The 16,056-nt window shown below is 38.2% G+C and overlaps 1 protein-coding gene across 2 annotated transcripts in view; it reads left to right on the top strand.

Moving 5' to 3' along the window:
- Positions 1 to 5,297: 5,297 nt before the first annotated feature.
- rbms3 (RNA binding motif, single stranded interacting protein) overlaps positions 5,298 to 16,056 on the top strand; it is a 229,218-nt gene continuing 218,459 nt past the window's right edge. For both annotated transcript variants that reach the window (XM_016676090.1, XM_016676089.1), the window contains exon 1: positions 5,298 to 5,905. In XM_016676090.1, the coding sequence (XP_016531576.1) occupies positions 5,831 to 5,905 (75 nt within the window). In that variant the 5' untranslated portion in view covers positions 5,298 to 5,830. The remainder of the gene's footprint in view (positions 5,906 to 16,056) is intronic.

Here is a 16,056-nt window from a genome sequence, read left to right as displayed (position 1 = left end):
GAAAGAAAGGCATTTATAAACATACATTTTGAGTTTTCTACAACTTAATGGGATTTCCGTGGTGAAATAAAGGTTAAATAAGACAAGTAAAAAAAATAAAATAAAGTCTGGACATTGCTTGGACCACACTAGATAAAAACTATCTTTGGATCTGAATAATTCCATCACATCTCCATTGTAAATTAAGGTGGTAAAAATCATTCCCAAACCACTACATTTCACTGTGAGGATAATTTTTTGTGAAGAACTGAAATCGTGTATCTTTTCTATTCCTCTTCACCATTACATGTTACTTGGTGTTTGTTCATTATGTAAAAGACCTTATGACTCATCCTTAATTTATTAGATTAATTTGGTATACATATTCTATGTAAGGGAGGGATCCTTACCTTTTCTCTTTTTTTTTTTTTCCTTTTGAAGGCATCACATATATTTACGTTACCACTTTTCTGTATCATAACTGTTCACACATATATCCCAACCCACCATCTATGGGCAGCTTAGTTCCAGGACATTCTCCTTTAATAAAAAGCGTCATAATTCTTAAATGCTTTTGTGCAGGGATGAGATGTAATGGTGTCTGACGTTTAATCTGGGGGATGCTGGTGTCTCCAATAGTTGTGTGCAGAGAGGAAAACTTATAACTCTGTCAGTTTGATGATCCAACACTTTGTTGTTCTTTTTTAAAATAATTACTCGACTAAGCTCTTTGTAGATATTTTAGGATAGAAATGTGGAAGTCCTCCTACATGTGAAACCAGTCGTACATTTCCTCCCAGAGATTCTAGGATAACTGAGCATAAAGATGCATATTTAAAGTGTACGACTCGCTGGCAGTGGACACAACAAAATATGACCCCATTATTTCTATTTTTGACTAAACAACCCACACATCCAGCTTCTGGTCTGTGACTGATGTTCAAGCCCCAGACTAGAAGTTGCTCATGGATCCTTTTTGAACCTGTTCTATGCAAAACCTTTTTTGGATGCTAAGAAACTACCCAAAAGCTGTCAAATCTTGGAACCCTCCAGCACAAGAGGGCTCCAGATTTGTGTTAAATACATCTATTGATGAGTTGGACCACATTGTTCCCAATGTGGGGCCAAAAGTGCATAATAGTTCAGTACAATGGCGTCTGTTTGTTGCTCTAAAAGTAAAGGCCGGTTATGCCTGCGTGTATCATCGTCTCAATAATTAGATATGCATCAGTCATTGCCGACGTCATGCTGTCATGCAAACCTGATTTTGCTAACTGGAGAATTCATTCTTTTGTTCACAAACTTATCCCGTCGTGAGTCTTATTCTCAGCGTTTTGTCTTTGCATTTCCCGTCTTTCTCCAACGCACTTACTACAAACACGATCTGCGATGACTGTCCCTGTGAAACGTCTGACCACTGAAGAGCACGTAGTCACCAGAAAATAAAGAAAGCAATAAGCCCAAGATTTTGCCTTAAGGATTTTTTTTTCATAACACTTGTGCGCTGAATCTTTTCAGCCCTGCCCAGAAGATGTAAGAGGCTGTTTGGGTTTGATTACAAAACAAATCCCGGGCTTGATTGCACGCTCTGATCTTTTTTCTTTTTTTTCTTTTTTTGGCGTCTGCTGAAAGTAACTTGTATAAGTCATTTTCAAACTATGCTCAACAGGAGGAAAGTTTCAACATTTCAACCTTGTGGTTTGAACAATAAATAAAATAAAGTAAAACTTGATAATGATAGTTTCATCCTTTCCCACATTAGCATTTCAACCTCCAACTGGAAGGACCTGACTGCAGCCCCACCTGGCAGTCCACTAGCTTTCCCCCCTGATTTATAGTTTAATACATTTGTACTGCTGCCATATGGCTTCCCTCTCCCTCTCATCCACGCCTTTGCTACTCCCTCTATCATTCCCCTCTCCTTCCCTCCCTCTTCTCATATCTCAGTGCTGCTCATCTCAGGGGCCTCTCAATCAAAGCATGCCCCTTCATTCTCCCATGCTCTCCCTCCCTCTAGCTTCTTCCTCTCTGCTCTCACTCCCTGCATCCCCACTCTGTTGCAACAAACTCCCCCCCTTTCCTCCTTTGCCCGTGCTGCAGTTCACTCCCAAGGTCAACGCAGATCCAATCTTGCAACAGTCAGCATTCAATGTATCCTTGAGGAAGCCACTAAGGTCTCGTGTCACAAAAACCGCACCCAAAGTGGGCAGCACAGAGCAAGAAAAGCACGCATTCTTGTCTTGGAGATTGGCAGGGAGCGTTCATATTTGTTTTTATTATTAGACAGTGCGGCCTTGTAGGTTGGAGTCAGTAGAGAGGAAGGGAGGCTGGGAGAAAGGCCAGCGGATTGGGCAGTGTGGCCAAGTGGGCTTTAGAGCACCATGTCATGCTCTCATTAATGATCATTGATAGCCCGATTACAGAGAGGGGAGACGAGCCTTGGCTGGCAGGTTAAACCACTTGACATAATCACATGGTAGTCACTACAGCCCTACGTTTATGTAAAATTTTACAGCATGAACACCATTTATAGAGCCATATCCTTGTAAATCGTCAACTTTTCTGGTCTTTGTTGTTGCGGCGTTATCGATGTATTGCCCAAGTTCCCCAAAGACACAAATTAGGGAGCATGTATATCTTGCTTAGATTGCAAGAGAACAAGTAATATCTCATCTTTTTTTTTCTTTCTCTCCGCTATTTATTTTTCTGTACTCGCAAAGTTTTGCTAGTCATGGTAGCAATTTTTAAAAAGTACTTTATCTTGCTGCTACTAAAGTTATTAAATTAAATGTCTTGAAAATTTCAGGATTAGAGAATATTTATGTCACTCAAATTTAGAAACTGTAGTGTTAAACTTTAGAGTTTGTTCCAAATCAGACAAAATATACCTATTGGCCATTTTATTAGGTACACCTTGGTTCCTCTTGGGACTTCAGAACTCCTTCAGTTCTTCATGGAATTGATTCAACAAATTATCCAAATAATTCCCCAGAAGTTTTGGTACATATTGTAATATCATTAACTGAAAATTGAACAGGTGTTGGTGATGGAGTTGATAGTAAATGTTGGTGTTGGTGTACACAATGAATTTGTGTAAGTCATGTTTTTTTTTGTTGTTTTTTTCTTTTTTGTATATTTGTTTTGGAAACAATTTGAACGTCTATTAGGCGAGTATGAGATCACAGACAGACTTTTCACTTTGATAAAAAATACTGTTTTTCTCTTATGAATACCAAAATGTATAACATCAAGTATGTTGTAAATGTTGTACTGAATATTCATAGTGCTGCAAAAATATTAGAATTACTACATTTATAATAGTGTTAGATTCAACGATCTGGATCTTTCTAGACTGGCACTGATTTTCTTTTCGACCCAAGAGCTGACGATTGTAATTTTGAAAAACTGTTTTAATATTTGATTTGGGAAATCTGTCCAATTTTAATGACATTTTGAATTGATTGGTGCATTTCTATCTATAATATTTATTCAATACTAATTAAATATTTAAGCACAGACTAAAGGAAAAGCTAGAATAAACACTCACAAAATGTAGAAATAATTTAAAACCTGCTTTTTGCAAAGTTTATCAGCTTGATACAACCTGCTTAATTAGTAGAACTCTTTACTTAAATATGTTAAATATTAACTTGCCATAATTAATTACTATATTTCTAAATAGGCAATTTATTTATTTATTTATTTTCCTGTAAGTGAAGGAAAAGCATAAAATTATTTCAGCCAGGTCACCAACAGTGAGCAGCAACAAGTAGTGAAGGGGGAACTCGGTTCTAATCTTCACACCGCCGGAGAAAAGTGAAGATACTTCTGACATTTTCCTGGTAATTCAAGAGAAGGACTTTAAACAGTAGGGAGAAGATGGGGTATTTTATCAATTCTCAAGATGTATGTTTTACAAACCTATACTCTGATACCAGTAACCCTAATAAGTACTTTGCAAATGTCTGACTTAGAAATGCACTTTTAATGTTTTTGGGCTATAAACATGTAAAGTTTAGAAGCTATTAAAAAAGAAGTGTTTGTTCAACTCGCACTTTTTGAGCCTGTTTGGATTTTATGTGATATTTTAATTTCCTTTCGGGTTCAAGGGATTGGTGTCAAATAACAAACAAATGAAATTAAACGAAGAAAGTCATAATACTCTCAAAGATTACCTTGAGGCATCTCCACATTGTCGTCTTTGTGTATGATCTGGTAATGTGATGTACGTCCAGCACGTCTCTTTTCGTCCATATTAGAATGTAAAAGTCTCAGAATGAGATGAAACAATAACATTTGGCTTCCTATTGATTAGTGCAGCAGGGCGTAGCATGTGCTTCTCTTTAGCTGAATTATTGATTCCTGAAGGAGGATTTGTGTGTTTGTTTGTGTGTGTGTGTGTGTGTGTGTGTGTGTGTGTGTGTGGCTTTTATATGAGGTTATGGCTGCAGGGAGCTGGCAGGATGTTGCTTTGATGAAAGAATCCTTTCAAAAGGGGCATATTTCTGTCTATTCCCAGGATAATCACTGCATGGAGTTATTTGCCAAATTTCAACCTTTTATTCACCCTTTTTTTTTATTATTGGCCTAATGGCACGGGCGGTTCACAACTTGTCGTAAATTCAACTGTAATGACAGGTAATGGATGGGAATCCTAAATGAGAAAATGACTGAAAAAAGTAGTTCATGCAAGTCTCAGCACAGCATTCGCTCCTCCTGAGAACTATTACAGCTGTCGGTTATTATTAATAAAACCATATTCAATAAAAAAATCTTTTTTTTTTTTAAACAAAACCTGTGCCTATTGTTGTTGACGAGTGTCTCATCAAGGCCGTGGCCTGTTTGGGAATGTCATTATACAAGTATCTTGAGTAAAAATATCAGTTTCATAGTGTTGTAACAGTTGTACACAAATTAAAGGCTAAAATTAATCTTTTCTAATTGAATTTATTTGAAACTGAAAATCTAAAATTCCCACTACAACTTATTACAATTGCACTGTCATACTGAACATTTATTTGTTCAATATGTCACAAATTAAAGAATAAACACCAGCTAAGTTTAGATATGGCTTTCAAGTTCATATTGTGCAGAATATTATGCAATTTCTTTCCCTATTCTGCTATTTGGAGAATAACACAAATGTAATAAGTGAATATTTGCTAGTTAATTAAGCCTTTATGCTCAGGTAGCCGGCCTGCCTGCAGAGGGCCACCTCTTGTAGTTTCACAGCAGCAGTCTTAGAACATTGACACCATATGAAGCTTGAGCTTTTTAGTCTCNGGCAGTGAGAGAGTGCGATTAAAGCCAAGCCAAAGGACTGGAGTGAACAGCTTGAATAGAGAAGTGAAGCCTATACGTCCTAACCCGTTTTTCCTTACCATTCCTTTCCTCCTCCTCCTCTCCTCCTCCTCTTCCTCTCCCATTCTCAACATTCTTAGGACTGCCAGAGCTACTGCCACCTGCACCTCCTTGCGTCTCCTCTTTCCTCTTCCTCTTCTACCTCACCCTAACTGTCCAATCGCGAACTCGCCGCTCTCCGTTCTGGCACTTTAGAAAATATCCCTGATCCATCAGTAAGTGGGCACCTTCCTGTACCTGTACCAAGTGTCTGGAACAGCGAGGCAAAAGTCATCAGGAGCTCCCTCATCAGAGGCGGACCTTCTCGGAAGCCGAGTCCGACACACAGATCTTGCCTTCTCCCCAGAGGACCGGCTTGCAACACACTGGTGCAGACAGCAAAGCCTGGAATTGCACAGCCCCACCGTTGCCTCCACCACATTTCTAGCTACTTGGCAGCTCCCGCCCCCGTGTCACCATTCCCTGCCTCAGTGCTAAGGATTCCAGCTACATGGGCAAGCGATTGGAGCAGCAGCAAATGTACCCTCAGTACACCTACTACTACCCCCACTATCTCCAAACCAAGGTATGATGCTCTTCGGCTGTTCTTTGATACCCGCTCATGCGATGCACTCTTGTCCAGCCTCCCTCCCACTCTTCCTCATCCCTGGGGGCCCCTCCCTCTTCTTCCTTCCTCTTCTAAATTCACCCTCCACATCATCCCCTCATCCCTCACCAGAGATGGGATTTGGTGGATAACTGGCCTTGGCTGTGATGGTTTAATGGCAGACACTTCTTGGAGGCTGGACGTCTGTGTTGGTCTGTAAGCTTGTGTGTGTGTGTGTGTGTGTGTTTGTGTGCATATATATCACTGAGTGAACGATCAAGGATAAGGGATCAAGGTTGAATGCTCTAGGCTACTGTTGGTCCACGCTCGCAGACCGTAACTGAGAGCTGTCCATTCTTCACCTGCAAGCTGCCGAGCTTCTGGTGAGATTGTTCAGTCTAACGCGTTCGATAATGTTCATTTTAGATTCAGTCATTTAATCAAAACTGCCAAGCGACAGCCTTTTTTGTTCTGTCATACATTAGGCAAATGAAAAAAAAATTAGGATCCAAAAATTAATTTGCTAATGAAGTATTTTCAAGCTTAATGTAGGCCATTGTTTAAAAGCTTAACTGACGCTTTTCTGCGGGAACTAATTACAGCATGAAGTTGATGAATCACATAAGAGCTGAAATGTCTTTTTGCAGCGTAGGTTAATGAAACTTTTTTTCTTTTTTGTTCTTTCTTTTGATGGTTTGCTTGTGACATGGAGCAGACATGGGGCAGGGTGCCCGTGTTTGTTCAAGCTGTAGCATGCATCAGTGCTTTCGGGATGGCAGCCCAGGCCTGGGTCCTGATGGCCGCCAGGACACTGGCTGGGCACGCTACCCAGACATCATCAAGGGATTAAAATGGAAGCCTTTTGGGGATTACTCGATTTGTTTTTCCACCACAATACGTAACACTAACTTCTGTCTGTTTTAGTGGCATCGTGATTTATAGCAGTGGTCGAAAAGCGTGCTGCAGGTGTGCACTTAAACAATTAAATGATCAGGTCTCATTTCATTTATTTATAGTTTTTGTTTTATGTATTTATTTTTATGTTTTTTTTCTGCAAAGTCCTACATTTTTCCACATTTCGTGTCATCGCCACTACAAGTTGATTGGGATTTTAATTTTTAGTCCACTGCAAAGAAGTCCATAATTACAACGTGGAAGGAAAATGATGGATGGTTTTGAAATTTTACTCAAGCCACAGCTGCAGGTGCTTAGAGGTATGTCTCTCCACCAGTTGTGCAGATATAGAAACTGATATTTTACACATGTTTCTTTGCAACATGACTTAAACTCCAACAGATGGAAAGAAAGGCATTTATAAACATACATTTTGAGTTTTCTACAACTTAATGGGATTTCCGTGGTGAAATAAAGGTTAAATAAGACAAGTAAAAAAAATAAAATAAAGTCTGGACATTGCTTGGACCACACTAGATAAAAACTATCTTTGGATCTGAATAATTCCATCACATCTCCATTGTAAATTAAGGTGGTAAAAATCATTCCCAAACCACTACATTTCACTGTGAGGATAATTTTTTGTGAAGAACTGAAATCGTGTATCTTTTCTATTCCTCTTCACCATTACATGTTACTTGGTGTTTGTTCATTATGTAAAAGACCTTATGACTCATCCTTAATTTATTAGATTAATTTGGTATACATATTCTATGTAAGGGAGGGATCCTTACCTTTTCTCTTTTTTTTTTTTTCCTTTTGAAGGCATCACATATATTTACGTTACCACTTTTCTGTATCATAACTGTTCACACATATATCCCAACCCACCATCTATGGGCAGCTTAGTTCCAGGACATTCTCCTTTAATAAAAAGCGTCATAATTCTTAAATGCTTTTGTGCAGGGATGAGATGTAATGGTGTCTGACGTTTAATCTGGGGGATGCTGGTGTCTCCAATAGTTGTGTGCAGAGAGGAAAACTTATAACTCTGTCAGTTTGATGATCCAACACTTTGTTGTTCTTTTTTAAAATAATTACTCGACTAAGCTCTTTGTAGATATTTTAGGATAGAAATGTGGAAGTCCTCCTACATGTGAAACCAGTCGTACATTTCCTCCCAGAGATTCTAGGATAACTGAGCATAAAGATGCATATTTAAAGTGTACGACTCGCTGGCAGTGGACACAACAAAATATGACCCCATTATTTCTATTTTTGACTAAACAACCCACACATCCAGCTTCTGGTCTGTGACTGATGTTCAAGCCCCAGACTAGAAGTTGCTCATGGATCCTTTTTGAACCTGTTCTATGCAAAACCTTTTTTGGATGCTAAGAAACTACCCAAAAGCTGTCAAATCTTGGAACCCTCCAGCACAAGAGGGCTCCAGATTTGTGTTAAATACATCTATTGATGAGTTGGACCACATTGTTCCCAATGTGGGGCCAAAAGTGCATAATAGTTCAGTACAATGGCGTCTGTTTGTTGCTCTAAAAGTAAAGGCCGGTTATGCCTGCGTGTATCATCGTCTCAATAATTAGATATGCATCAGTCATTGCCGACGTCATGCTGTCATGCAAACCTGATTTTGCTAACTGGAGAATTCATTCTTTTGTTCACAAACTTATCCCGTCGTGAGTCTTATTCTCAGCGTTTTGTCTTTGCATTTCCCGTCTTTCTCCAACGCACTTACTACAAACACGATCTGCGATGACTGTCCCTGTGAAACGTCTGACCACTGAAGAGCACGTAGTCACCAGAAAATAAAGAAAGCAATAAGCCCAAGATTTTGCCTTAAGGATTTTTTTTTCATAACACTTGTGCGCTGAATCTTTTCAGCCCTGCCCAGAAGATGTAAGAGGCTGTTTGGGTTTGATTACAAAACAAATCCCGGGCTTGATTGCACGCTCTGATCTTTTTTCTTTTTTTTCTTTTTTTGGCGTCTGCTGAAAGTAACTTGTATAAGTCATTTTCAAACTATGCTCAACAGGAGGAAAGTTTCAACATTTCAACCTTGTGGTTTGAACAATAAATAAAATAAAGTAAAACTTGATAATGATAGTTTCATCCTTTCCCACATTAGCATTTCAACCTCCAACTGGAAGGACCTGACTGCAGCCCCACCTGGCAGTCCACTAGCTTTCCCCCCTGATTTATAGTTTAATACATTTGTACTGCTGCCATATGGCTTCCCTCTCCCTCTCATCCACGCCTTTGCTACTCCCTCTATCATTCCCCTCTCCTTCCCTCCCTCTTCTCATATCTCAGTGCTGCTCATCTCAGGGGCCTCTCAATCAAAGCATGCCCCTTCATTCTCCCATGCTCTCCCTCCCTCTAGCTTCTTCCTCTCTGCTCTCACTCCCTGCATCCCCACTCTGTTGCAACAAACTCCCCCCCTTTCCTCCTTTGCCCGTGCTGCAGTTCACTCCCAAGGTCAACGCAGATCCAATCTTGCAACAGTCAGCATTCAATGTATCCTTGAGGAAGCCACTAAGGTCTCGTGTCACAAAAACCGCACCCAAAGTGGGCAGCACAGAGCAAGAAAAGCACGCATTCTTGTCTTGGAGATTGGCAGGGAGCGTTCATATTTGTTTTTATTATTAGACAGTGCGGCCTTGTAGGTTGGAGTCAGTAGAGAGGAAGGGAGGCTGGGAGAAAGGCCAGCGGATTGGGCAGTGTGGCCAAGTGGGCTTTAGAGCACCATGTCATGCTCTCATTAATGATCATTGATAGCCCGATTACAGAGAGGGGAGACGAGCCTTGGCTGGCAGGTTAAACCACTTGACATAATCACATGGTAGTCACTACAGCCCTACGTTTATGTAAAATTTTACAGCATGAACACCATTTATAGAGCCATATCCTTGTAAATCGTCAACTTTTCTGGTCTTTGTTGTTGCGGCGTTATCGATGTATTGCCCAAGTTCCCCAAAGACACAAATTAGGGAGCATGTATATCTTGCTTAGATTGCAAGAGAACAAGTAATATCTCATCTTTTTTTTTCTTTCTCTCCGCTATTTATTTTTCTGTACTCGCAAAGTTTTGCTAGTCATGGTAGCAATTTTTAAAAAGTACTTTATCTTGCTGCTACTAAAGTTATTAAATTAAATGTCTTGAAAATTTCAGGATTAGAGAATATTTATGTCACTCAAATTTAGAAACTGTAGTGTTAAACTTTAGAGTTTGTTCCAAATCAGACAAAATATACCTATTGGCCATTTTATTAGGTACACCTTGGTTCCTCTTGGGACTTCAGAACTCCTTCAGTTCTTCATGGAATTGATTCAACAAATTATCCAAATAATTCCCCAGAAGTTTTGGTACATATTGTAATATCATTAACTGAAAATTGAACAGGTGTTGGTGATGGAGTTGATAGTAAATGTTGGTGTTGGTGTACACAATGAATTTGTGTAAGTCATGTTTTTTTTTGTTGTTTTTTTCTTTTTTGTATATTTGTTTTGGAAACAATTTGAACGTCTATTAGGCGAGTATGAGATCACAGACAGACTTTTCACTTTGATAAAAAATACTGTTTTTCTCTTATGAATACCAAAATGTATAACATCAAGTATGTTGTAAATGTTGTACTGAATATTCATAGTGCTGCAAAAATATTAGAATTACTACATTTATAATAGTGTTATCTATTCAACGATCTGGATCTTTCTAGACTGGCACTGATTTTCTTTTCGACCCAAGAGCTGACGATTGTAATTTTGAAAAACTGTTTTAATATTTGATTTGGGAAATCTGTCCAATTTTAATGACATTTTGAATTGATTGGTGCATTTCTATCTATAATATTTATTCAATACTAATTAAATATTTAAGCACAGACTAAAGGAAAAGCTAGAATAAACACTCACAAAATGTAGAAATAATTTAAAACCTGCTTTTTGCAAAGTTTATCAGCTTGATACAACCTGCTTAATTAGTAGAACTCTTTACTTAAATATGTTAAATATTAACTTGCCATAATTAATTACTATATTTCTAAATAGGCAATTTATTTATTTATTTATTTTCCTGTAAGTGAAGGAAAAGCATAAAATTATTTCAGCCAGGTCACCAACAGTGAGCAGCAACAAGTAGTGAAGGGGGAACTCGGTTCTAATCTTCACACCGCCGGAGAAAAGTGAAGATACTTCTGACATTTTCCTGGTAATTCAAGAGAAGGACTTTAAACAGTAGGGAGGAGATGGGGTATTTTATCAATTCTCAAGATGTATGTTTTACAAACCTATACTCTGATACCAGTAACCCTAATAAGTACTTTGCAAATGTCTGACTTATAAATGCATTTTAATTTTTTTGGGCTATAAACATGTAAAGTTTAGAAGCTATTAAAAAAGAAGTGTTTGTTCAACTCGCACTTTTTGAGCCTGTTTGGATTTTATGTGATATTTTAATTTCCTTTCGGGTTCAAGGGATTGGTGTCAAATAACAAACAAATGAAATTAAACGAAGAAAGTCATAATACTCTCAAAGATTACCTTGAGGCATCTCTACATTGTCGTGTCTGTGTATGATCTGGTAATGTGATGTACGTCCAGCACGTCTCTTTTCGTCCATATTAGAATGTAAAAGTCTCAGAATGAGATGAAACAATAACATTTGGCTTCCTATTGATTAGTGCAGCAGGGCGTAGCATGTGCTTCTCTTTAGCTGAATTATTGATTCCTGAAGGAGGATTTGTGTGTTTGTTTGTGTGTGTGTGTGTGTGTGTGTGTGTGTGTGTGTGTGGCTTTTATATGAGGTTATGGCTGCAGGGAGCTGGCAGGATGTTGCTTTGATGAAAGAATCCTTTCAAAAGGGGCATATTTCTGTCTATTCCCAGGATAATCACTGCATGGAGTTATTTGCCAAATTTCAACCTTTTATTCACCCTTTTTTTTTATTATTGGCCTAATGGCACGGGCGGTTCACAACTTGTCGTAAATTCAACTGTAATGACAGGTAATGGATGGGAATCCTAAATGAGAAAATGATTGTAAAAAGTAGTTCATGCAAGTCTCAGCACAGCATTCGCTCCTCCTGAGAACTATTACAGCTGTCGGTTATTATTAATAAAACCATATTCAATAAAAAAATCTTTTTTTTTTTTAAACAAAACCTGTGCCTATTGTTGTTGACGAGTGTCTCATCAAGGCCGCGGCCTGTTTGGGAATTTCATTATACAAGTATCTTAAGTAAAAATATCACAGTTTCATAGTGTTGCAACAGTTGTACACAATTTAAAGACTAAAATTAATCTTTTCTAATTGAATTTATTTGAAACTGAAAATCTAAAATTCCCACTACAACTTATTACAATTGCACTGTCATACTGAACATTTATTTGTTCAATATGTCACAAATTAAAGAATAAACACCAGCTAAGTTTAGATATGGCTTTCAAGTTCATATTGTGCAGAATATTATACAATTTCTTTCCCTATTCTGCTATTTGGAGAATAACACAAATGTAATAAGTGAATATTTGCTAGTTAATTAAGGCTTTATGCTTAGCCTCCCTGCCTGCAGAGGGGCACCTCTTGTAGTTTCACAGCAGCAGTCTTAGAACATTGACACCATATGAAGCTTGAGCTTTTTAGTCTCCCCATGTCTGTATGTTGTAACTAGAAACATTTACAGTCAAATTTGTCTTTGTTGTGAGAAAAAGAAAAAAAAATCTAATAAACTTAAACGAGCCAGAAGAATGGGTTGTGGGATTGCTACTGCATATAGCAATAAAAGAACCTAAAATATTCACAAAACGTTGAATGTCGGTTTTGTTTGCTGCGATTTACGAATGAGAGCAAATCATCTGGTAATTTTTCAAAAATATTTTTTTTTTTCTCTGATTAGATATTTGTCCAGTCATGGTATCTGGACAGGTCGTCATTTATAACATTTAGTTAATATTACTTTGATGTTAAAATATGGACTAAAATAAAAAAAAAGAATAAAAACTCCCTGAAATTATTTGGAGTTTGAAAATAAATGTGCCTATTGCAAAGTTTTTCAAGCTGACACTTACTGACTTAATACTCTTGATATCCGCCCTGTTAGATGACGGCAGCTTGCCATGAGTAACTGTAAAAGTTACGATTTTCAAAAAAGCTGAAGTAGGTTTTCAGTAATTGAAGGAAACGTTTAAGTGACTTTCTGTCAGCCAGTTGAGCAGCAGTGTGCAGCAACAGGTAAAGGAAGAACAATGCTGGATTTGTCAGTACTCCACAGTGTCATAGAAAACAATAAGGATTTTAATGGAAACAGTTAATTTTATGTTTGCCCTACTTTCAGCCAACTGATCAGCAGCAGAAGGAAACCCTTGAACTACTGAACAGGACCTCCTCTCATTTGTGATGCTTGACTGTCGCTGAATTGTGTGTGTGTGTGTGTGTCGTGCCGCCATACCTTTTCTGCTGTTACACTGCTGATAAGCTAGGTCATTACACGCCTAATGTGAGGCATCGCAAACAGCTGGGAAACGCTCACCGACAAAGGGGAGTGTGGTTGAGATGTGGGAGCGGAAAAGCTGCGCTACAGTCAGAACAGAAGCCGAGAAGAGGGGCGGATTGAGGCAGATTTAGCTGAGGCCACTGTCCCTGGCCTTAAGTAAACACAAGTCAAGGGAGGCCTTTGAGGGGATCCACACATGTCTGCTCCTGCTGCATGCACCACTTATACATCTAATTCCTTATAAACATAGGAGGCAGTTGGATGTTCTGTGTGTGCACCATGGTCTGGATCTTATAGGGACCAGTTAAAAGTGAGGGAGATTGTTGGCTTACATTACATGGGTTGTTCTATTGTGCTACAGACATAACAATGGAGCCTTCTAAATCTTCCTTTAATGCCTTGATAGATGAAGGGAAAATCTGAGACAACAAAGAGAAGACAGATGTACACAGACATGGAAAGGCAAGTAAAACCAACCAGGAAAGCAGCAGTGATTAGAAAAGCTTCTAATACAATACATAATGGCACATCTGACAAATATGTGTGAACAAACTTAAATTTATATTTTATTGAAGTAGCACAATCAAAACATAAAAACAACTTAAGTTGAGTATATTTATTCAGTATGGAAAGAAATCCCTAAGCCTTGTTGGCTCACTGGAATAAATATAACTAGAGGATTTCTTTAACTTCAACACATTCTAGGAAGTTCATAGTGTTTCCTAACTTTCCATTTTCCTGAAGTATAAACGTTATAACACAGAGCTCTATTTCTTTTAGTCATTGGTCTATGAAAGATTTTTATATCATCTGGTAAAATAGTTGGCAAATGTAAAATTATCTCAATGCTCACTCTTAGAAATCTTCAACAAATGCTGCCATCTTGGGTTCAACATGTCTCTGCAGTCACAAAGATCCTGTCCACTTGCCAACCAGTGATTTGGCATAGCCGCTAAGAAAATGCCTTTTATGTCTTACCATCATAAAACTAAACATGTGGAGTTTCTGAAATGGCACTGGGACTTAAACTTGAAACATGTGCTTGGTTATGAAGTGAATAAGATTGCGAATATTATTAGGATTATTTTACTGCGCCGTCCACATCTGTTGGTTGTCTGTGGCATGAACTCAGCTAGAACCTTCGTTTCCTCTCCTTAATATCCCTAAAATGTTCATCACGCACTTTGATTGCTGCAAATACCCAGGTTTTAAATTACTTCTTCTTGAGCCCATCCCTGTTTGGAGTCGGGGAGAGTATGTTTTCATTATTGCTGGGAGTGAGTAATTCAGCTCATTTCCCCCTCTTCTGATTCCTAATATGTTCTTTGTTACTGACTGAAACACAATCCTGCTGCACCTTTCTGTAAGTTAAATCATTGTCTTCTCTCAGAGCTCCTTGTTGGAGAACCAGATATGTATTTAAATATATATTTATATAAAATACATTTTTCATTTTTTTTTTTTTTCCAATCCTTCACTTCAACGGATTGGTAAATGTTGATAATTGACCAGTATGTGCTTGTATCCTGGTTTGGCTGAAGCTTTTTTTTTTTCTTTTGTAAAATATCAGTTTGTGAGTCAGCGGAGCAGACAACTCAATTTATTTGGTAGGGCCTCTTTATTTAACTACATGCACAGACACATAAATGCACTTTAATCACTTCTCATCTGTCAACGGCCAAGCCCCGTCTCCACACCCATACGTTAAGATTGTGTTTGATTTGCTGCTTCGCATGGCCTTTCATGGAGTACACCACAGAGGCTGGTGCCAAGACCTGGCCCTCTGACACACATTTCCTTAGCTGTGTTACCAGATTGCTCTCGGGACATCGTTGCATATTCTCAGTAGTGAAGACAACCACAGAGAAAAGAGAAAATATGTTTTCTGTGTTCTATGGAGCGTGGCTACAATTATTTAAGTGTGAACAACCTTCAAAACTACGTTCACACATCGCAGTAAAGTCTGACTCCTTCAAAGAAATATATGAATGAATTTGGAGTCGGTTAACAAAAAAAAAGTGTTCACAGAATTGCAGACTGAAAGGATATATCTGGTTCATACGTTTGTAAAGTTTCCACAACCTCTGTGCTTTGTGAAACACTACAGTACTCAGAGCTGAGGCCCAAACCAGGTAACAAATTCTCCTCAGCTTGTTTGCGTCATTGAAGTGTCCTTGTACAAGTCACAAAACAAAATACCTGCTCACAGACTTGGAGGTTAATACAGAGGGGGAGAAGCATCAGAGATAAAAGTATAAAATGATGTGCTTGGTGGTGGACTTCTAGCCCAAGGGAATCGTGTCTCTGAACTCACCTTCCCTGACCATCTGGAGATAACTGGTGACTCAGGTCTGCACTTTAACATGGAGGAACTCACGCCTGTGGAGAGAAACGAGGAGAGATGGGGCTGGAGAAGTTATTTTTAACTTAAAACCCCAGGTTGACGTATTAAATACAACATTTAGCGTTTTTTCTAGCAACTTTTTATTTCTACATTATTATATTTTTTTTATTCATTTACACACATTTTTCCATAACATTTCTTTTAAATAGGAAAAGAAAAAAAAAGCACAGAATGCACTGAACACATACAACTAAACACAAAAACAATCTACTTGGTGTGTTTAATAAAATACTCTTCAAAATAGAAAAGACAGCCAAATGTGGTTCAGCTATAACAAAATTTAAAAATGTAAAAAAAAAAAAAATAATAATAAAATAAATA

The sequence above is a fragment of the Poecilia formosa genome, unplaced genomic scaffold (assembly GCF_000485575.1).
Source record: "Poecilia formosa unplaced genomic scaffold, Poecilia_formosa-5.1.2 Scaffold127, whole genome shotgun sequence".
NCBI classification, from domain to species: domain Eukaryota; kingdom Metazoa; phylum Chordata; class Actinopteri; order Cyprinodontiformes; family Poeciliidae; genus Poecilia; species Poecilia formosa.
The sequence above is the reverse complement of the archived record's forward strand: the minus strand, read 5'-3'. Positions and strand labels throughout refer to the sequence as shown.